General features: G+C 34.0%; 5 protein-coding genes across 6 annotated transcripts in view; 3 read left to right on the top strand and 2 right to left on the bottom strand.

Moving 5' to 3' along the window:
- Positions 1–10149, top strand: part of LOC130666361 (J domain-containing protein DDB_G0295729) — a 50891-nt gene extending 40742 nt beyond the window's left edge. The window contains exons 5-17 of one of the 2 annotated variants that reach the window (XM_057467262.1): positions 87–1604; positions 1774–2424; positions 4985–5353; positions 5641–5868; positions 5981–6336; positions 6854–7250; positions 7329–7382; positions 7475–7797; positions 8154–8397; positions 8490–8701; positions 8775–8953; positions 9052–9216; positions 9288–10149. In XM_057467262.1, the coding sequence (XP_057323245.1) occupies positions 87–1604; positions 1774–2424; positions 4985–5353; positions 5641–5868; positions 5981–6336; positions 6854–7250; positions 7329–7382; positions 7475–7797; positions 8154–8397; positions 8490–8701; positions 8775–8953; positions 9052–9216; positions 9288–9310 (4719 nt within the window). In that variant the 3' untranslated portion in view covers positions 9311–10149. The remainder of the gene's footprint in view (positions 1–86; positions 1605–1773; positions 2425–4984; positions 5354–5640; positions 5869–5980; positions 6337–6853; positions 7251–7328; positions 7383–7474; positions 7798–8153; positions 8398–8489; positions 8702–8774; positions 8954–9051; positions 9217–9287) is intronic. The other variant, XM_057467263.1, reaches the window with a different exon arrangement.
- Positions 10150–10524: 375 nt separating this feature from the next.
- Positions 10525–12824, top strand: LOC130666367 (fibroblast growth factor 1-like). Its single transcript, XM_057467302.1, has 4 exons — positions 10525–11305; positions 11669–11868; positions 11929–12032; positions 12582–12824. Exons 1-4 carry the CDS (start codon positions 11100–11102, stop codon positions 12768–12770), a joined length of 699 nt encoding a protein of 232 aa, XP_057323285.1. The 5' UTR covers positions 10525–11099; the 3' UTR covers positions 12771–12824.
- A 1145-nt stretch (positions 12825–13969) lies between these two features.
- LOC130666368 (short coiled-coil protein B) lies at positions 13970–16271 on the bottom strand. The gene is made up of 4 exons (XM_057467303.1): positions 15849–16271; positions 15617–15736; positions 15450–15536; positions 13970–14733 (listed from the first exon to the last, which is right to left on the bottom strand). Exons 1-4 carry the CDS (start codon positions 15925–15927, stop codon positions 14591–14593), a joined length of 429 nt encoding a protein of 142 aa, XP_057323286.1. The 5' UTR covers positions 15928–16271; the 3' UTR covers positions 13970–14590.
- A 735-nt stretch (positions 16272–17006) lies between these two features.
- LOC130666363 (myogenesis-regulating glycosidase) lies at positions 17007–19556 on the top strand. Its single transcript, XM_057467265.1, has 6 exons — positions 17007–17164; positions 17242–17415; positions 17486–18412; positions 18487–19013; positions 19076–19232; positions 19295–19556. Exons 1-6 carry the CDS (start codon positions 17158–17160, stop codon positions 19480–19482), a joined length of 1980 nt encoding a protein of 659 aa, XP_057323248.1. The 5' UTR covers positions 17007–17157; the 3' UTR covers positions 19483–19556.
- Positions 19500–23134, bottom strand: LOC130666362 (centrosomal protein of 120 kDa). Its single transcript, XM_057467264.1, has 6 exons — positions 22999–23134; positions 22585–22890; positions 22329–22476; positions 21372–22266; positions 19945–21299; positions 19500–19870 (listed from the first exon to the last, which is right to left on the bottom strand). The coding sequence occupies exons 2-6, from the start codon at positions 22634–22636 to the stop codon at positions 19540–19542; spliced, it is 2781 nt and encodes a 926-aa protein (XP_057323247.1). The 5' UTR covers positions 22637–22890; positions 22999–23134; the 3' UTR covers positions 19500–19539.
- Positions 23135–23147: the final 13 nt, after the last annotated feature.

Raw genomic sequence — 23147 nt, 5'->3', positions numbered from 1 at the left:
CGTATTATCTTTCTGCTTATTTATTATTTTATTTTTAAATTTAAATTTATCTGTTATTTTAACTGTATACCATTTATTTTTTTTAGAGCGATCGAGATAGCGAGATCGACAAGAATCATTCGGATCTAGACAACACGTCTCACGAAAACGGCAATACCAATGACAATAATAATATCAATCCCGTGACAAATTCCGTCAGCGTCACGCCGATAACAAAAATGGCGATTAGTAAAAAATCTTGTTCATTCGGCAACGGGTTTCAAGATGATCAGCGAGAATACGATTCCGGGACAACTGCAACAACTAGTTCACCAGAACCTGATGAGTACAATTACGAAGGAGCTATTCGTTATAATAGAGCGCCGCCGCAAACTCTTCCCAGAACCTCATTAATTAAACACGAGTCTAAATTAGACAATAAGTCAATGATGTACGAGGAAGGTATTGCTGCAAGTGATAAAAGTATTCCCGTTGTTAAGGTCGATGTGCTGAAACGCCGTGAAATATTTGAAAAAGCCGCACAAAAGACCGCTGATAACAAAGTTAACAACAACGCGAGCAATCGCTCATCTGGTGATTTTTCCTCGGCGGTATCTATAAAAGAAAGACTTTTGAGTCTTGAAAAACAAACAGTCGAAACTGGTGATGAAGAAGAAAAAAATACAAAAGTTATTGACAGGCTTTCTGGTGATATGACGACAATACGGGAACGGTTGAGTTGTTTAGAGAAACAAGTATCTGTACGTGAAAATAAAATATCACGTAAATTAAGCAGTGATGAGTTTGAACCCGTTCGACCTTTGCGTGAGAGATTATCAACACTAGAGAAATATGCCAGCAGTGATGATTATTCGTCTGTTCCGCCTCTTCCTCCAGTGAAACCGCAACCGAGTCCAAGGCAACACGTTGAATTTACGACGAAAGTTAAAGATCGTCTGTCTGTTTTAGATTCCTCAAGAAGTAATAATAATAATAATATAAATAATAATAATAATAATAACAATAATAATATTAATAATAATAAGGATGTTGATAAGAAACCGGTAGACAAACAGATCCTACGTTTCAATAATCGTGAAATTATAAACGAAACATCGCCAAGTGAGAGAAGTTCTTCTCCAGATTCAGAGTACCGGGCGCCACGTGCTACCTTCCACCAAAGTCTTGACTCATTGGATGCCGACGCGTCCAGTGAACCCGACACATTCGACCGCGTTCAGAGTCTCGAAGAGTTGGATTATGTAAGAAGAAGATATCCGACCTCAGTATCATCTACTGAAATTCTCAATGACACAGACCGCGAGGATTCTGGTATTCACACCGCCGACGTCAGCTGTTCAGTCAGTCAGGCTGACGAACCAGTTGACGAAGAAGTCGCCCACCCTGGGACTTCAATTACTGTTCAAGTTCGGGAACCAGTTCAAGATGATCGTGATGATGGCGATAATGACGATGATGAGGAAGATGATGAACAAGTGATTACTGAGTGCAGTCAACTTAAAAAGTCAGAGCAGCATGAAGATGAGGATTCAAAGCCGGAAATATCTCAAGAGAAAAGTAAAGAGAAAGTTGATAGCCAGCTGGAGTCGGCAGTGATAATAGAGGTAAGTTCGATAATTATAAATGGTTTTGGGTTTAAAGTAGTAGGAAAATTTACAATTGTGTTGGTTAATTGGCAACTGGGTACTTTTAACTTTATTTCTATTGACACTTGCTGGTTTAGGGACACCATTAACTATTGTAAACAGTTGCTTTTGGTCTCTACTTTCTCAGGGTACTGCCGAAACTACTGGAAAGACTTTGCCAACTAACAAACCTCAAACAGAAAACTCAAATATCAGCCCTAAATCCTCGAATCGCGTTATTGTCTACCAAAGCCCGCGAATTCCTCCGCGCAGATGTCCTCCAGCGAAAGCTACCCCAGATAACTCAAGCTCGTCACTTCAAGAAGACTTTGAGTCCGAGTCAGCGGATTCAAAAAACCCATTTAAATTTAACGAATCAAAAACATCCTCAGCTGAGTCTATTTCCTTCACTCCACTTAAGCCTTCAAAAATTCCCACTCCTCTTCCTCGCAAGCCAGTCAGCATAAAACTCTCATCCTCCGTTCCCAGCTCTCCGCCCTCGTCGCCAATGAAACAGAGCACGTGCTCCAAGTCTCTCCCTTCATCGCCACTCTCCTTCAAGCCTCCTTCCAAGATCCCGTCGCCTCTCAAGACTCAAGAAGACACCGCAGCTGGGGAGTTTAATTTAAATATCAATAGTAAGTCGGAACGAAGACGTACAATTTTTGAAGTATGCGAAAAAATAATCGTGCCTCAAGATGTCTCACCGGTACTGCCAGTAACGCCTTTCATAACAGTCACCAAAGTTGACTTTACTGATGATCATCATCAACAGCAACAGCAACCAAGTGATAGTGAGGTCAGGATTAATGATCCTCAATCAAATTTAAATTATAAATGCTGAGCCAGTCTATACATCTATTATTTATTACCATCATTAACTTACGCGTGCTAGAATCTGTACATATATACATATATATTTATATAATAATAATTAGTATAACTTATCTATTTGGTAGGTAAAAATAAAAAAATGCCTTATGTATTTAATAGGGTGGTCGTTAACAATTAAATTTTCTCAGGCGCCTCATAAAAAGCTTCTGTTTAGTAGAAAAATACATGGGGAATTTGGATTTTTTTTTTTTTGAGTAAAAAGAACACGTGCCTCAGGACGATCCAAGTTCATTTTGCGATACAGTCGCGTTTTTTTTAAATATCTCCTGAAATATGCAGATTAAAGGAAAAAATCATAGGAACAATTTTGTAGGAAATTAAATTCTTGACAAAAAAGGTCATGTTCATTTTTTTTATAAAATGTATATTTACGAAGATATTTGAAAAAAACATTTGTAATCCTTAAAACGCTCAATTCATGAGACCTAAAAAATGTTTTTTCAAAATATCTTCGTAAATACACATATTATAAAAAAAATGAGCATGACCTTTTTTGTCAAGAATTTAATTTCCTACAAAATTGTTCCTATGATTTTTTCCTTTAATCTGCATATTTCAGGAGATATTTAAAAAAAACCGCGACTGTATCGAAAAATGAATCGTCCTGAGGCACGTGTTCTTTTTACTCAAAAAGAAAAATCTAAATTCCTTATTTATTTTGCCACTAAACAGAAGTTTTTTATGAGGCGTCTGAGAAAATTGAATTTTTAACGACCACCCTAGTATTTAAAGTAACTTTTAAAAATACAGATAGACTCCAGTACTCTGGCAATTAACCGCGTCTTTATCATCAGCAATGTAAATAGACGAATAAAACAAGTAATAATAATAATAATACCATATATATTCATATATATATGCGACATGATTTACCAAGAATCACGTATGTGTAGTTGCTAGATCATCCACCGCAGTAGTGTCTTATGTGCGTGAGTTAAGTCGAGAGAAAGAGAAAACGATACGATGCCAGTATATTATTTATTATTATTATTATTATTATTTGCGATAAATTATTAAGGTAGAGAACTAGAGCTATAATGTAATCAAACACGCAACTTAAGTTTATTGTGATAATGATTAAATAATTAAAACTTGTTAATTATCATTATCTCTCGATATAAGTTTAGGTATTTATATTATTTATTTATTCGACTAAACGACATATTTAATTAGTTTATTATTTATAATTATAATTATTGTACGTAAATTATTAGTAACAGGATTGTCATAAATTGTAGACGTTAAGAAAAATGTCATTAAATATATAAGTACCGACAATTAATTGACTTGTTATTAATATTGCTTATCAATAATAATAATAATAAGAGATGAGAGGAAAAGAGTTTTATAATTTATTACTGATTCTCGATAACAATGCCAATAATTAATTTTATAATTCATATTTATTACGGTACTTTACGTATATTTATTATCAGTATGTCATTTTAAAATGATAACATACTTAAATATTTTTTTTTATCATTTATTATCGGACACTAATTTAATAAACTAAATAATCTGGCTTACTTTATTTTAATCAATAACTAGATCTAAAATTCCACATACTTATGAAGTCAAAAAAAAAATATAATGACGTTCTGTTAGTAGTTGAGCAACTAGTCGAGACAAAGAAGCTCGAGGATCAGTCATTTAATTATTCAATTTATTATATAAAACATAAACACATGATTAAGTTTTCACAATAATGTCATGTGTCATAGAGCAGCTGTCACGTGTTATATAAATATTTTAAATTAGAGATTAAAAAATATTGTGAGTGGAAACAGCGTCAAGGTAAGAGATCTAGCATCCATTTAACCCAGCATTTAAATTGTGTTACTTTATTTTATTTATTTAAACCGCGAAATGCTAAACAATAAATATTATCTGCGAGTCGATCGTGGAGTTTTAGGCTCGATGGGCTTTGCGATCACGACATTGATAATATTTATTGTTTAGATCTTAAATAGCGCACATGGGTTGTGGTATTTTTGTTGTTTGTACAGCTTATCTATTTGTTAATCCCTTGACAGCTTACATCATTTATTTCACTACTAATTTTTTTTATTGCACTATTTTTCTTGGTACTTAATTTTTTTTGACTAAACAATTTATAAATAAATTATTAAGCATGAAATTGTCCGATAAATTTAAACTGCCGCCGTATGCATGAGACTAGTCAGCGAATAACTTATAAATTAAATGCAAATTTACCTGCTGGGGGAATTCGTCCGAGTATTTTTTTTTTTTTTATTATTATTATTGATGATTCGCGACCTAGGTGAAGGGCCTGCTTATTCCCCGTGATTGCGTAGGTAAATTTGCATAGAATGTGGCGTTGCGAAATTCGTAACGCGCAACAATAATTCATAAGAACGGGCAGTATTATTATTATTATTTTTTTTATTATTAATATTATTACAATGTATAAAGACTATGATTGTACATCTGCTCCTCCTCCGCAGGAATCAATTGTTATCGGTAGCAGTTTCGCTTTAGAATCCGAGCAGCGCTCATCAGAGTCAGTCGAGCAAGAAGAAGAAGAAGAAGAAGAAGAAGAAGAAGAAGCCCGAGCGAGTGAATCGACGAGCAGCGGCAACCAGAGCGCAGAGTTACCTCTTACTTGTCCCAACGTTGAAGCAGCCAACAACGCCGCTCCCCCAGTTATTGTAGTCGACCAGGATATTTATCAAGACTCACAGTCTGAGTCAGTGGCTTCTTCAACGCAGCTGTCATACGAGACAGAATCAAACATATCCGACTACGATAAACCGACAGTTGTTTCTCCAATTGCCATGGAGTTTATTGATACTTCTATGTCGTTATCGAAATCTGTAAGTTTTATATGATACTGAAGTTAGCAGACGTCTAATAATTTTTGGATTTTCTTATAGACGGTAAATTTGAAAAAAAAAAAATTTGAAAAAATAGCACCTGTAGTTTTTAAAATTTTTTACATGTGCATATTTTTATTTTTTTGTAATTGATTTGTTGAAAAAAAAATCCGAAAATTTTGAATTGTCTGCTAATTTCAAGATCATAAGTTTTATTTAATTTTTTAATTTGTTCATTTTTATTTTACTGTCTGATTATTAATTAATTTTGTGTTTTTTTGTTGAAGATTTTCCCACTGAATTTGTCGAGTGATGAAGAAATATTAAACGGACTAATTTTCCCTCTGGGACCGCCATCGAGCGTAGAGCCACCAAAGGAAAAACCACCTCCACCACCAACAGATTTAAGCGACGAAGAAAATCAACCGATCGAGCCTTTAAAGCGATTAAATTCAACCCGTCGTATTAAAAAGGAATTACGTACACGTCGCTCGGATTTCTTGGGAATCGAAGGGGTATAAATTAATAAATAATCATAAATATTTATTTGTCTATTGTGAAATAAAATAAAATAAATAATACATTTGGGAGTGAGAATGAAAATAAATGTTTGATTTTCAACGACAGGTTAACGACGATGACCTGGAATTCAGCCTCGCGAAGCCGCCAGATATGGCTGCGATATTGGCCGAGGAGAGACGGATCGAGCAAATGCATCGTCGTTCTTACGACACCGACAGCAACTACGAGCAAGACTCTAGCCACGAGCGAGACTCGGGTGTGGAGCTCAGTCACGTCGAGGACTGGATTAAGCAGCCGGTGAGTCCAGACATGTCACAGCACAGCCGTCAGAGCAGTGAACCGTTTGGTGCAAGTGTCACTTCCTCCGAGGAAGACGAGATTACCAAGAAAGAACGTGAAATCATTGAAGTGCTCGAGAAGGAAGAGCAGTGGCGTTACGGCAACGATCGTGAGCAGAACAGGTAGAATATAATATTAAGTCTATCCCACGGTGGACGTTTTATTTTATATTATTATTACAACTATTATCTTGTTTATTTTTTTATTTCTCTCTTGCTCTTTTTTCTTTTATAAATTTATATAAATTAATATATAATATACATACGCGTATCTCTTGCAGTATTGGTTTGGGTGCTCTGATTTAGCCTGTAGCCCGGACGGCTCTTCTCTCAAGTTGTAGATCAACTATGGATTTTTTATTAGAACAAAGCTATCGTTAGTTAATAAACAAACACAAAAAAAACAACACAAAGAGTCTTTGCAATAATTATTTTCGTAGCTTTAGTGCCTTATTATTATTTATACAGCTCCTAATTTACTTTTCTCATTATCACTCAATCACTATTTATTACTGGTCTGAATGAATGGAAATTTTTTCACGGCATCACAGCATGTGTTGGTGGGCGTGTGTGTGTGTACATGAGTGTGTGAGAGAAAAAAGAAGAACGAAATGTGTGAAAATATTTTGGGGGCACACAGCGACATTGGCGAAAAACTCGCGCACAAACTCCGAGAACTCGAGGAGGAGAAGATGCAGCTGGAGCGTGAACGAGCCCAGGAAGTGGTGTTGCATCGGCAAGACGACTCGCTGCGTAAGAACGAGGAGATACAGCCGCGCAACTCCGAGGAAGACCATTTGCGAAATCAACAGCAGCAGCAGCAGCAACTGATTCTACAGCAGCAGGAAATAACGATGCAGTCGGAAGTCATCCGTGATGAGGAGATGGAGCTCAGGGAGCAGGAGAAGTTGAGGTTTGAAGTGGAACGTCTTAAATTACACGAGGATATCTACGACAAGGAACGGAGAAATGTTGACATTCGCCGTCAAGATGACGTACATCTCAGATCTATCGACCGCCCGACCCGTCAACCAGAAGTTTGTATTTTTTTTTTAATTATCAATTGTCAATTAATCAATTTATTTAATTACTAATTTTTAATTTTTTTTCCACAGCACACTGTCGTAAATGCCGTAATGTGTGACCACGACGACGAGTACTCGTCCGGGGTAAGTCACGTGTCTATTAAACTATTGAATGGCATTGAAACGTAATAAAAAAAAAAGTAAATTAAATTAAAATGGGAATTGTATGTGTACAGGAAGTTCTACGTGTTGAGCGAGAGCTTTTGCAGTTAGAGCAAGAGGCACTGAAACGTCAGCGTACGAACATGGTTTACCGTGAGCAAAAACAGCAGCAGCTCGCTGAACAGTTACAAGAGCAATGGCAATCTCTGCAAAACGTTAATTACGCCGGGAACATTGTCCACGCTACCTATCAGAACATCGACATGGCCAACTACCGGTCCTCGATGCCGAATCTACAGCTTCAGGACAATCAGCGCCGACGTCCGGCACCTCCGCCCATTCCTCCGGCGAAGCCATTAAGATTAATCGATCAACGGCAACGAGACATGACCATCAGGTAATAATAGTTATAATAATAATAGTAATGCTAAAGGTAATAATAGTAATGGAATTTCACGGGAAACAATCGAATTTTATTCCCGACATTTCCCTATTTAGTGTAGAATGTTCTCCTCCAGCGGAGTGTATCAGGAAGCCGTAGTATTGCGCCCGTGCTATATGTATTCGCGTTTAATTTCCGGTTATTTCATCCGTTTTACAAGTGACTTGCATAACGACGACGACGACGACGACTACGACAACGAGATTGTAAATAGTCTAGTGAAAAGTCACGGTGGATTAAATTATTTTATCATCACCTTATACCGGTTACTAACAACTTAAATTAACTATAGCTATTTATAAAATGCGCAGAAACAGTAGGATTCCATCAGCAGATTCAATTCCACAGCAGGTGGATGCTTCGCTTCGTCACAGTACCTCGGCAATCGCGCTATCAACTCACGCTGGTCAGCAGATGACCAAGCAGACTCTCAATGCTCTGAGTGCAGTACCAAGAACGCGTATTGTTAAAAACGATCAGTGGGTCCAGCGGAGAAAGAGTGACGGGCCTCGAATTATCAGCCAGGATTTGAATTACCAGCACTGGCTCATTCAAGTAATTTTATTTTTTAAATAAATATATAAGTATATCAACTAAAGGTAATTATAATCAAGTCTCGCTAATAATTTATGTGCAATTGTTATTAGGAGGCAGAACAGAGGAGAATTAATGAGAAAAACCAACGCTCACCCCCACAAAGAAAACCGCAGCAACACGTGACTGGAACTTCCGTACCTTACACTGCCACAACAACTTCATATAAATCTGAAGGCAAACCATTACCGGATTCAATTATTCAAACACTTACTCAGAGAATACAAAATAGAGCACAGGAGAGACCGTTGCCTCTTCGACGGAGGTAAAATTTTATTTTAATTACTCGTAATTTCTTGAGACACAAGACAAAATATTAAGTAATAAATGTAATTTAGGATTGACCACAGTGCCAGTCAGGAACATTTGCCCCAGGCGCATCATCAGCCGTCAGCGCATCTCGCCATGATGCATCAAAAAGCCCATCAATCACCTGGAACGTCTGCTGGCGAGTCTCAGGAAAAATTGCTGAGCGTCAGTGGAAAGAAAAAATGTTCTCACTGCGGCGATGAGCTGGGTACTGAATTATTATTTTTTACATTCACAATTTACGATTTACTGTTTACTTAAATTATTATTTATTTACTTACTTACGAGCCTGTATATTTTATTAAGGACGAGGAGCAGCGATGATTATAGAAAGTTTGCGCCTGTTTTATCACATGGAATGTTTCAAATGTTGTGTCTGTCATGTGCGTCTCGGTGACGGACTTATGGGAACGGACGTTCGCGTTCGTAATCATAAACTCCATTGCCACAATTGCTACTCAAGCGACGACGGTACTTATTATTAATTATTATTATTATTATTACTATCTATAAAAATTTTTAAAAAATTGATATTTTTACAGGCGTCAAGTTCAGCTGCGTGTAAAAATAATAAAATATTTCAATGAAATATCAGCCATTATACTCTGACGTGTGTGTAAATAGAAAAGAAAAAAATATATGAGTGCCACAAGGAGTCTAAGAGTTAAAATTAATTTTAATTTAAAAATAGCCATACTCCGGATTAACCATCGGATGGGTATTTAAATTTGAAACTTAAAAAAGTATAAATAAATAAATAAATAAATAATATTTCTTTAACTGTCACGTGTACATACAAGTGTGTATTTATGTAATTAATGCGTAATTAGATGTTAAGCAGATAGTGCAAATTGAATGTTGATTAAACTTTTAAAATTAAAAATGAAAGATAATTATCACGGCGAAGTTATCAAGCTGAAAGTAATGTCATGTGTTGTGTGTAAATTATTGTAATATAGGATGTGTAATAATATTTATGAGAGCCCTCGTGCCACCTCATGGGTTTAAAATATTAATTGGCTTTCATAGAAGCTCAATTAATAAATATTTTATTTTTTGTTCTTCATTATTTTATTATATTTTTATTTTCAAAAAAATTTATCGTTTCTTTATTAAATTTGTTATAAATCTTACATACATATATAATTATAAATGTAAAAGAAGTAAAATAAAATGGAAAATATATGTAATATCTCTTCTGAACCGTTTAGCGAAACGGAGCAGATAATCTACAATTTCAATTTATGAAATATATTAAATTACTAGCGTCAGTAATTGCCTCTAAGAATCATCATCACGTACTGTGAAATATTGTATAATATAATATAATATAATGTAAGTTTATGTTATTGAAAAATGTAATTTCATATTTAAAAATAAATGTCCATTATAATTAAAAAAATTGATACCTATGGTTACACTTGACTGACTTCGCTCCTTTAAATTAATACCTATAGATAATTTTATAGACTTACATAATAGCCGATAAATAAATTAAATTTCCTCTAAACGTTGACACTTATCGTCAGCTGAAAAATTATTTTTAGAAAATATACTAGCGAAGGGAGAGACTAAAAATAGTTATTACTTGAGAGTCTTATTAAAGACCAGCGGATCGATTGAGGATAATGGCTTGCATTTAAATACTGCTGAGAAACTATTTTTATATAAATATATAAACCATATATATGTTAGTTTTCGAACCACACCTTCGATCATTTATTCCCTGAGAAAAGTCCGAATAAATTTGAATAAAATCATACGCGGAAGAGCAGTCATCGGATCTGCTGATCACTGATGTCATTGAATAGCAGATCGAATTCAAATGTTCTCCAGAGATCCTGCTATTAATAGAGCCAACGTACATACACAAGGTGTTTGTTAGCTCTAGTACATACTACGTAGTGTTAAACGGTGCAGAACGTTTCACATGTCCAGAGTGTGGGTGTCGGTCCATCGTCGATGGATTCCCAGTTAGTCTCTCCCAAGTCGCGGGCACTGTTGGAGCTTCTGCTCGACCCAGCTTCCATTATTTTTCTTTTTAATAAATAAATAATTGAGTTATCTTTCGTTTGAACCCGCGAGTTAATTCAACAGCCCAATAAAAAAGTCCATACTAAATATACAAGGCTACAATAGTCTACAGTACAATACAAAATACAATGCGGAGAGTAATAATGTAACGTTACTTCTCATACCCAGTGTGTAATATAATGTAGACAGTAAATTTCCAGCGGATCAACAGAGCGTAAAAAACCGCTAATCCTGTTCATTGTTTTATCATTTATTATAAAATAAAATAAAATAAAATATTATTACATTTTAAAATAAATAAATATAAGGTGATTATCAAAATGAGTTTGCGGTGGATCCAAGAAAATAAGGAAGCGCCAACATGCGACGAGGAATCAAGTGATATTGATGACAGCGCAACTGATGACAGTTACGACACCGACTCGTCTTCAGATAAAAATGATAACGAGAATTCAGTCAATCAACCGAGGAAGAAACGTAATACAACTCGGCATCCAACCACAACGGTGACCTTTGATGAGAACGGGTTTGTATTAATATATATATATATATATGAATGTATATAGTTATTTGCTGATTTGTACATCGGTATATAAGATTATTAAATAATTTAGACGGTGAATTTTCTCTTAACCACGCACGTACCAATTTTAAATAATAATTGACCTATTGACTGGCAAGTCACGCGTAATCTAGTAATTACTCAGTAATGATTGACCGAGTGAAATCTTCAGGTCAAGTTGCACAGAGCCTGCAATTGATGCAATTGCATATTTATTTACATATTTAAAAAAATACAATCTATCCTTGGAGTCTGTAGTTTTATGTAACGGAAAACGCATCTCTGACCTTAATAAACTAATTAAGTAACTCTGGTACATGTACACAGAAAGCCTGTTTATGAAACCAATCAACTGGATAAATCATCAACTGGATCATCGGGCTGCATACTCTGGGATCCACGCAATTCCGTCGATAATCCGGCTTACAGATGCCAGCTAATTAAATTCTTCTGTCGTACTGGCTACCATTTGACTGTTTCTCCAGCGGGTTTCGTTCGCGGGCAAACAAACATTTATGACCAAATCGGTAATCACTCCAAGTATTTTATTAGTTTTATTAATTATTAATAATTGGTTTAATTTACAGCGTTATTTAATGTTACCTCGGTATCGTTTGGGGTAATACGGATACAGAATCCGGAAACTGGGCACTACTTGGCGTTTAATAAAAAAGGTCACCTTTATGGAGAGGTGGGTAAATAATAATGGCCCTGTAGTTAGCAGACAATTAACAATTTTCGGTTTTTTTTCCAATCAATTAAAAAACTTCAGTATCACAAATAATAAATTAATTAATGAGTGTAAGTCTAGCTGACAGCTGTCAATTTTTTTAAATTTTCTTAGTAGAGTAAAAATAAAAAAATTCGTATTTAGATCAATGAAAAATCATGATACTGAAGTTAGCAGACATCTAATAATTTTTGGATTTTTTTTTAGGCGATAAACCAGAAGAAAAAAAATATTTGAGAAAATTGCACCTGTAGTTTTTTAAATTTTCTACATGTGCATATTTTTAGTTTTTTTTTTCTCTTCAAATTTAATTGTTCAAAAAAAAATCCAAAAATTTTTAATTGTCTGCTAACTTCAGGATCATGAAAAATCAGTACGCGCATTTTTTTAATTTAATTATTTTAATTAATTGTCTCGTCTTCTACATTCACACAAATGTTAATTAAATGATAATGAAAATAATAAATTTTTCTAACGAGGACTTGAGTAATTGAGAATTGACTTTTTCAGTTGAAACAAAATAAAGACAATACTGAGTGGGAACAATGGAGTATTGGAAATTATGAGGCCTTCAGATCACGTAAATACGCAAAGGAAAGCTGGTGGATTGGAATAAAAAAGAATGGACGTCCTAAATCAGGACCGAAAACCGCCTGGGGACAGAAAGCTATCCAGTTTACCGTAATAGGATACAATTAAATTGAAAAAAAAAATATATATACATATAGATATAAATAAAATTAAAGATATTCATTATATATTTATTTTTAAACGTGACGTTTAACAGTGGAATAATATTTAGTTATTTTTTTGGAATTGTGCAGTCACTTTGTGCCCATGAGCATAAATATCAGTTATCTTTTACATTTATTTATTTTTTAAATAATAACTGATTGCGTGTCACATCAATAGCGGCAACGGAAATACACGCGAACGCAACAGTTTTAGTAGATTTTATTTTAATCTTTTTGTTCTGTACTTTTATTCATTTATTAGTCTAATAGATTTTAGTATTTCATTATTATCATATATATATTTAGTTATTACTTTCTATGTATAAGAATTTTCTCATAAACATATTTATCTAATATAACTTTGTTTGTTATTTTTTTTGTTTTTTTACCATCTCTGTACACCAATTACACAGCAGTACATTCGTACCATAAGCAAAGCTCGTGCTCGGAGATTTAATCTCCGTTAAATTTATTATTTATATATATTTCTTAGTTTACTCTTTTTTTAAATCAATCAATTCTTAAAAACAAGCAAAAAATTACTAATAATAATCATAATTAGTATGAGTTTACATCGTAAATTAATTTATTTAATGGTATCATCGAAGCCCTTCATGACCACAATTTAATCGTGTGATTAATTATTGGAAATTTTAAATGGAGACAAAAAATTTTTATAAATAATTTAACTGGAATTGAAATTTTAAATAAATTTTAATCATGTAAGGCTTGATTATGATAAAAATAAAAGTACACGGAAAAAATAATTGTGGAAAAATTACATTTTCAAATAGCAGCAAAGTCCCTCTACCTCGAAACTAAAAATTACATTATTTTTTAAACGTTTCATTCAACTAAAAAAAAAAATACATTAAAAACTGTAAAATTATGATACTGAAGTTAGCAGACGTCTAATAATTTTTGGATTTTTTTTAGACGATAAACCATAAAAACAAAAATATTTGAAAAAATTGCACCTGTAGTTTTTAAAATTTTCTACATGTGCATATTTTTATTATATTTTTTTGCAATTGATTTATTGAAAAACAAAAATTCAAAAATTGTTTAATGTCTGCTAACTTCAGGATCATGTAAAATTTGGTATCTATAATTGTAATTACTCTATTACAAGAAGTAGTTCCAATTATTACAGCGCAAACTATATTTGAAATTTAATACGAGGACCCTTTTTTTGCACTGAAAATTAATTTTTCCACTTCTATTTTTTCCGTGCGAAGTAAAAGATCTAGTACCCGATCATTCCATGTATTTGTATAACTATATTTAGTCAAATTTAAAAAATATAGATATACAAATACCTGAGTGATCGGGTACTAGTTCCCTGATCAGATACTGGGTCTAAAAATAATAAAATAAATAAATTACTAACTCTTAATACACAGAAGCTCTCAAGCAAACTTGGCAGTTAAATTTCCGGAAAACATTGCAATTAAATTCTTTGGTGATAAACTTATAAGCATTAAATCAGTCGAGCTCAAAATAAAAAATTTATAAAATAAAATAAATATAATTATTAAAAAACATTAAGTATAATAATAAATGCTCGAGTGCTTTATCTCTATCCGATTATTTAAAAATAAAATAATTTGATTAAAAAAAATATATTTATCGTTATTGCATTATAAAAATGATGGCCGACTAGTTGTAACCATTTAAACTCGATAAATTATACATATTTATATATATTGTTATTATTATAATAACTATAATAATTACCGTTATTATTAATAGCTATCCATTATAACCTGATTATAAAACAAAAGCTTACTTCTTTTTAGTCTTTGGACTAGTAGATTGGAATACACTTGACGCAGACATTAAATTTTCAATGTACTGTCCCAGTACTTGGTTTTCACTTCTTAGTTTTAAGTTTTCTTCTTTCACGCTGTCCACCCTCTGCGAAAGGTCTGTAATTTTAAATATAAGTTTATCAGTGCAAATGTAGCAAGCATACGACAATTTTTTAATTACGTCTAAAACAATTTAATAATTAAAACAATAAAATGGTCTCTGAATCTGGCTACAAAGTAACTAAGAATGGGCTAGATTTGTCTATTTTTTTAAATAAGTACACGTAAGTCCTCAGAAGTCTAATAATGGGATAGTTTTGGCTAGAAACCAGCTAAGAATGATGATTCGGAAGTTAGCAGACAATTAAAAATTTTTGAATTTTATTTTCAACAATTAAATTTGAAGAAAAAAAGAAACTGAAAAAATGCACATGTAGAAAATTAAAAAGACTATAAGTGCAATTTTTTTTCATATTTTTTTTTTTTTTATAATTTATCGTGTTTTAAAAAATCCAAAAATTATGAGACGTCAGCTAACTTCAGTATCATTTAAGAATGGGCTAGATTTGTCTATTTTTTTTAATAGGTACACGTAAACCCTAAAAAGTAGCAGACATACGACAATTTTTTAATTACATATAAAAAAAATTAAATAATTAAAAAAAATACATGTACTGAATTTTGAATTTTCTAAGCATGTATTTTTTTATTTATATTTTATAAAGTTTATAATTTATTATTTTAAAGTTTTAAAATTTTCAGGTGTCCGCTAACTTTACTGTCATTATTAATTTTACTATTTTAAAAATAAAAATGAATTAAAATAAATTTACCGTCTAATGTATTTTGTAGTTCAAGAACTTGAGCTATCAGTCTCGCTTTTTCTTCCTGTTCATCAGGACTTACATCAGGATCTAAGCCTGTAATTATTATTTAATATTAAAAAATTTAAACGTAAGATCAATAACTAGAGCAATAAATAAATAAAATAAATATTTACTATTTGGACTACAGCTGCCATTGGTGAATGTCGATGGTATTGAATCCATACTATGTCCTCTGCCAAATGGATCCGATATGTGCGTGTCGTTATCCGGGACGTCTTCTTCAGGAATAATAACTAAACAATAATAATTAAAATTTAAAAAATTCTCGTGTTATTGTCAGAAGATTAATCTAGGTCATAAAAATGACACCAAGATATATACATATATTATGGTTGTGTTGTTTACCTTGTGGGTCGTCATCAGCAAGTGGGATGCTGCTCATGTCATCTTGTAGCTTTGCATTTGAAATCATTGACGCAGACATTTTTCTTCTTGCACAAGTTTATAATAAGAAAACCTCGAAATAATTAACGAGCGATAAAAAAAAAAACCTGCGCGCAATGCTCGTGTGCAAGGTTTTGATGACAAGTTTATCGATTGGAAGGCTTTACTTTTTTCACACTTTTTAAATTTTTGGATTCACTTTTGCAGTTTTTATTATCTTGAGTTATTTGACTATCAGTAAAAAATTATATTATCGATGTAATCGTTATTTTTAAAAATAATATTCAACGATAAATGATTGTCGAGTTAATTGTAAAAAATACTGAGATTGAGAACCAATATGACGCATCAGTCAGGTCTCTCTGTCATCGCCATGTGATTAGTTCCCTTGCTCACGAGGGCGCCACGTGCACAAAAATTTAAATCCAGTAAAATTCCCCCGGTTATCTCGGATTATTTTTTAAATTTATTTTAAATCTAATCAACTTGAAATTACATCAACTGTAACTCGCATTAATTTATCACGTCATTAAAGCTGTCAATTTTACTTTTAAATTTCACTTACAATTAATTGATAATTATTTTTTTAAATTTACAGCTCAGATACTTTCCATTTTTTATTAAATTTTGTAAGAAATTAACGAACTTCATACAAGTCCGATTTTTTTTTTTTCAAATAAATACGCGGGAGAATTTGAAAATTAATTTTTTAAATTCACACTCTATATAAAATTCATTCATACCCAAGATTTAAAAATAATTAAATTTTTAAAAAATTCAAAGAACACAAAATGTTTGTTTTCAATAAATAACATTTTCAATAAAAACTTGTACTGATTAAAAATGATAAACTTGTTAGTATTGAGCCCGGAATGTATGCTGAGAAACGAATTGATAAAATTATCTGCAATCCAACTTCAGATATCAATTTTTAATAAACACATTAAATAACAGCTTTTAAAATTTAATAGTCGGTCATGTAACAGCCCGAGCTAGAATTATATCACCACTGGCTTAATGACATTTTTTTTATTAAAAATTCTCACCGGGTAACGACAAATGAGGCCATATATAATAACATTAGATTTCCTTTTAACAGGAAGCCAGATAATCGTCTTTTCTTAGGTGGGAAATCCAATCACGGCACTCGACTAAGACCAGAGACAACAGAGATAATCGGTCATATTTTTGTTGCATTTGAGATACAGCGATTGATATAAAAACGAGTGTTACGTCTGCGGGTGTTAATTGATCGTTAGTCTACGAAACAATGATTGGTAAAGTGTCGCTCTCTACTTTAATATCAAATTCGTTGTTCAAAATTAATAACAATACTATAAATTTCTTCATTTAGTTTCAGCAAGAGTTATATTTCTTCTTGTGCTAGGCAGTGCTAGTGTATTTGCCTACGAAGATGTCGAGGATGCAGAGGATTCAGCTCTTACGCGAGTAATTGCTAAATCAAAGAATGGAATATTTGAAATCAACACAAAAAATAATCAAGTTGTGCTGAACTCTACCAAAAATGGTGAGAAAGTTACTGCATAATTTTGATAATTTTCTATTAATTTCATTATAAAAAAATTATTTTTTTGCAGACGGTTCGCAAATGCGCATTGAGTTCTATGTTGAAGAACCTCGTCTGCAAGGAAAACCACTAGGTCTCCAACAATGTGCGTTATACACAACATGTGTTACCAGTGGCAACATAACGCACACGGTAATAAAAGTTGTCCCTAATCAGGACTTCGTTACAATCAATCGTTTCCTGCCATCGTCAAAAGGACGTTTGACAGATTGTCTGTCTCTGAGAGATGACACCCAGTGGATTGGAGGCCCACAGTACCGATATCAGCATTGGCCAGTTCAGCACATGTACTTTGAAGAGGAGCCGTACATTCCAACTCATCCTGAAAATATGGGAATTGCAGAAAGATATTGGCTGTCTAGCAGAGGGTTCAGTCTTAGAGTAATGAATTGGGTTCCATTATTTTTGGATCAAAACAATATAAAAGACAAATATTTATGTTTGATTGCTGAGAACAAGGCGCCTTATTCAGACAACAGCACGCTGGCGATGTCTTATGAGATTTCCTGGCACAATAATTCAAGACTCGCCCATCAGTCTGTGGTAAATCGTCATCTGGGGAAGCCTTCGGGATATCCGGATGTAAGGATGATCCGACATCCTATTTGGTCTACTTGGGCGCGGTACAAAGTCAATGTCAGTGAGAAGGTTGTCAATGACTTCGCTGATGAGATTGTGAAGAATAAGTTCAATAATAGCCAGCTGGAGATCGATGACAACTGGGAAACTTGCTACGGCTCCGCAGTCTTTGATCCTGTTAAATTTCCTAACGTTACGCGGATGACGCAGTCGTTAAAACGAAAAGGGTTCCGGGTGACTCTGTGGATCCACCCGTTCATAAATAAAAATTGTAACCCAGCGTACTCGGAAGCTTTGAAAAATGGGTACTTTGTTAAAAGTAAAGATGGACAAGTTTTAATGGATTGGTGGCAAAGTAGTAAGTATACTTATGATTAGATTGCGTGATTGCTGATTAGATAATTAGCTAATCGGTCGTTTGTAAATGTTAAGCTAACAACGGAGCATCGACGATTGATTTCACAAATCCAAAGGCCGTGGCCTGGTGGGTCGGAAGATTGAAGCAAATACAGAAGCTTGGTATTGACAGCTTCAAGTTTGATGCTGGTGAATCATCTTGGCTGCCACAGGTGGCCAACCTAACGGGTCCAATCCAATTCCAACCTGGTATTTTTACAAAAAGTTACATCAACGCACTCGCTAGTAATTTTGATCGAGTAATCGAAGCTCGAGTCGGCTGGGCAACCCAAGATCTGCCAATTTTCATCCGGATGATCGACAAAGACTCTCGATGGACCTGGAAAAATGGACTGCCAACATTGATAACAACTCTCGTCCAAATGAATATGGCAGGTTACGGTCTCGTTCTCCCTGACATGATTGGTGGCAACGGATATCTAAACGGCATGTTGAATGGTACAGTACTTCCGTCGAAAGAATTATTCATCAGATGGCTTCAGTGCAACGTCTTCATGCCTTCACTTCAGTACTCCTTCGTCCCTTGGGACTTTGATCAACAAGTAAAATATTATTTATATTTTTTAATGACTTACTCTACTAATTACTATATATTTTTATCTAGACCATCAACATCTCCAGAAAGTACACAGACCTTCATGCAGCGATAACTCCGAGCATTGTAAAAGCTATGGAAGCTGCAGTAAAAACTGGAGCGCCAGTAAATCCGCCTATATGGTGGGTTGATCCTGACAACCAGGAAGCCCACAAAATAAATGACGGTAATAAATTAATTATTAAAAAACTGATGATTGTTTGATGTAATAAATTATTTTTTATCTAGAATATTTACTTGGAGAAGAAGTCCTGGTGGCTCCAGTGATCACAGAAAACGCAATAGTCCGAGATATTTATCTGCCCAAAGGAAATTGGAAGGACGGAAACAATAACCGGACATACAAAGGACCCATGTGGCTGAGAGATTACCCAGCGCCGATAGATATTCTCCCATACTTTACTAAGTCATTATAAGTGAAAAAAAATGTATAATTATTTTATTTTGTTTTTATTCGTGTAAAAAAATATAATTTAGCTATTGACAAGAAGGGATCGTATTTCTGTATTAAGTTTAACTATGATGGCATCATCAATTGTATAACTTTTAGTCTTAAGTAAGGCATCACGTTCCTCGATGAGCTTTCGCAGTCGTTCGTCCTGTTCTTCCGAAACCGCCGAATGACCGCGCCGAGTAAAATTCATTTGCGATCTCGAGTTGAATGTCGAAGGGAATGATTTTTCGGGACTGAGTAATGAGTAAGAACGTTTTGGTCTGATAACGTCTATCTCTTTTTGGATTTGACCCAGCAGTATCTTGTCGCTGTTCAAAGCTGCCGAGTCTGCATGAAGTATTTCCTCTAAACTGTAAACAAAAATAAAAATAAAATATCAATCTAAAAGTTTTATTAAAAAAAAAAAAAGAAAAGTATCACGTACTTGATGTTCTTCAACTCTTCCTTGTTATTTTTAATTTGTACTTCAATAGCTTGCCGGTGCTCCATCTTCATCTTGTGAATTTCTCTGACAGCTTTGCCCCACTGTTCTTTGAAAAATGATTTGCTCTTCTGCGCGCTGTTCAACTTCCGCTCTAGGTCTTTAAGTTCATGTAATAAATTTTCTGTTTGATCCTGCATCAATGAACCCTTTCTACAAGCACTGAGTTCTTCATTTTGTTTCCTTATAATATCCTCAAGCTTTGCATTATCAACTCTCATTAACTCAACTTGTACAAGTAAACTCTGCTTTTGTTCTTCTAATTGCGAGAGCTTTGACGCTAAATCCTGCTGTACCTTTTGTGAATTATCTTTTAATTCCTCAAACTTTTTATCATACGACAGCTTTAATTCCTCATTGGCTTTAATTAAACGGGTCTCTTTCTCCAAACTTAGCAGCTTACGCGCCCGTAAGTCATCAGTAGCTGAATTTAATTTATTTGCTAGTACTTTGCATTGCTCAACACTCTCATTAAATTTAGCTTCCAAGGACTCTCTGCGTTTCTGCCACTCTTCGCTCAAACGATTTAAATGACGTTCTTCCTTGCGCTTCAACTCTAATCTAAATATTTCTTGCTGTCGTTCTTTCCAGGTCTCCAGTTCATCGACGATTTTGTACACAAGACTGTCGTCGAGAATCGGCGGGCCCAAATTTTCGTCACGAGACCGTTTGTTTGTTTGATAATACGGGCCATGGTCCTCTAAATACATCGAGACATCAATGAAACCGATTTCATTGAAGCTGTTATCAAACAGCGGCGCTTCGTACTGACAATTTAGAGTCATCTGATTGTCAAACAAACGACAGACATCCAGGACCGACTGACCCACAAAAGTATTTTCCGCCTTATCACCGTCGCAAACACTTACTTTTGGCGGAAATGATAACAATAAATTACGTATTTCTTCAGAGGCAGATATGAAATGTAATTTACAGCCGATATCTTGCAATCGTAATTGATCACCCGATAGCGCTGGGACTTTCGGATAAACTGTCGACATTATCTCAGCTTTAGGATGATGAAAACGAAACTCGATATTATCAATAGACATTTCAGATCTCAATTTAATACTGTTCAATGTGATATGTAAACAATAACAATGATATGCACCGACATTTTTAGCATTATCTTTTTTATTGCACATATGAGAGTACTCGATACGTCTCTGAGCTAAATCAACTGACGGATAACGATCTATCCTACTGGTACAGCTATTTATATTATGGACTTCACACGTGCATTTGTGGTAATCACCAGCAGGATGTCGATGACATTCAATATCCGATGATTTTTGTACCTTAAAAAAGAAAAAAAATTCGTAGCTACGAAATTAAAAACATTATGCAGAATAAAATAAAAAAATGGCTACCATGTAATCAATAGAATGCGGAGCTCTCTTATAAATTTCACTAAAATAATTCTGCGAGCTGTTTGATTTAGGTCCTAGGTATTGCAACTTCAATTGAATATTAACAAATGGTTTGTCTTCAACAACAAATGATTCCTCCCTATTTTCTAAAGTTTTTAGCAAACAATGTTCGTACAAAACTGTGCAGCCATTGTCTGAATTTTTTAAAAAATCTTCAACAATATCAGTAGGCACCAGAGACCTCAGATCTACTTCCGACTGACCCAAGACACTTTCCCTGTGCTTAAGTAGTATCAAAAAATACGGTTTGTATTGTAAATAATTTCTAATAACTTTCAACGAACTTCTTATACGAATAACTATTTTTTCGTCCAACGAAACTGACTGACTATAAACAAAAGGCTTTGACTGAATTTCATTCTCAAATACGTGATACCAAAGTGTATAAGACTTGTCGGTATCTATTTTCGAGGCTCTGTCTTTAAGACACTCAATATTGGCAACAGTTTCGGTAATAATACTAAATATAAATATATCACGGCATTCATTGACAGAACCCAATTGTATCAGACGTTCTTCGTTGATAAGATAAGGAGTCGGTAGATCTTTAGGCAGAACCACTTGATCAACTCCGTCTTTTTTGCTGGAGTCGGCAGTACCTGGAGACTCGCGCTCTCCTATTGTCAAGGACAGCAAAAATTCTGGTTTGTCAGCCTTGACGTCGCTCCTCAGACCCGACAGCTTCAGCCAGTTTGTTTTAATATTCCCGTCATATCCTCTAGGAACAACTTGTGCAGTCCTCAAACTCAACAACAAGTATCCCAACTTGTCTTTAGTTCCATTTTCCCTGTACTCAAAGCATTCGATCTTCAGAGGCTCTTGTCCTGAACGCATCCTGCATAAATTAAAACCAACATGTCAATACCAGACTACAAATAATTAAATTAATAAACTTACTTTCTCAAAGTACTTTTGGTAGCCTCCCATACCAGACTTGTTGTGTACTGAGGACATGGCTCAGGATCAATAAAATCAGTCTCCAATGACAAGCCATTCAAAGTTGCGAGGATACATGTTGGATTATTTACTTTATCAAATCCTTTTCCTAAAAAAAAATAAACAAATCAATAACAATTACTAACTACTAATAATATTAATAATAAATAATTTCCCGCCATTTTAAAAACAAAGAGGTTACGTTCAACAAAATTACCTTCTTTCAAGTTGAGTACAACCTGTACTTCGGGTCCAGTTAATTGATCCATTGTTACACATTACGTATAAATAAATAATTTTTAAAAAAAGTATTTAATAAAATAGTATCAGTGTAAATATATGACTACATACGATATATATGTATATTAACGTCAATATCAATATCAAATAAAATAATAAACGTCAAGTTGTCCGCTGCCATGGAAACGTAGACTCCAATCCCGGCGTTTATTAAATAAAAGCCAACTTCATTTATTTACAATCACCCATTTTTAAATTTAAATTTTGACTGGTAACTTGGCAGCTGTTTAAATAAATTCAAAATTTTTAAAATTACCAAGTTTTAGAAATTTTATTTATAGTAAAATAAAAAATATTAAAAACGAGTGTAATAAATATAAAAGTGGGTTACCTCAAAAATTCAAAATAAAATCCACCCGCCAGCTAAAGAGCAAAAGTATCCGGGCCGTAAGAAGGCGCCATCTGGTTTGAAAATTTAAAGCCGTTATTTTCATGAAATAACCGGACTGGGATTGGCTGTCGACAGCTGGGTCTAGACGA

The sequence above is a fragment of the Microplitis mediator genome, chromosome 4, assembly GCF_029852145.1.
Source record: "Microplitis mediator isolate UGA2020A chromosome 4, iyMicMedi2.1, whole genome shotgun sequence".
Lineage (NCBI taxonomy): Eukaryota > Metazoa > Arthropoda > Insecta > Hymenoptera > Braconidae > Microplitis > Microplitis mediator.
Note: the sequence above shows the minus strand (reverse complement) of the source record. Positions and strands in the feature narration are given on the sequence as shown.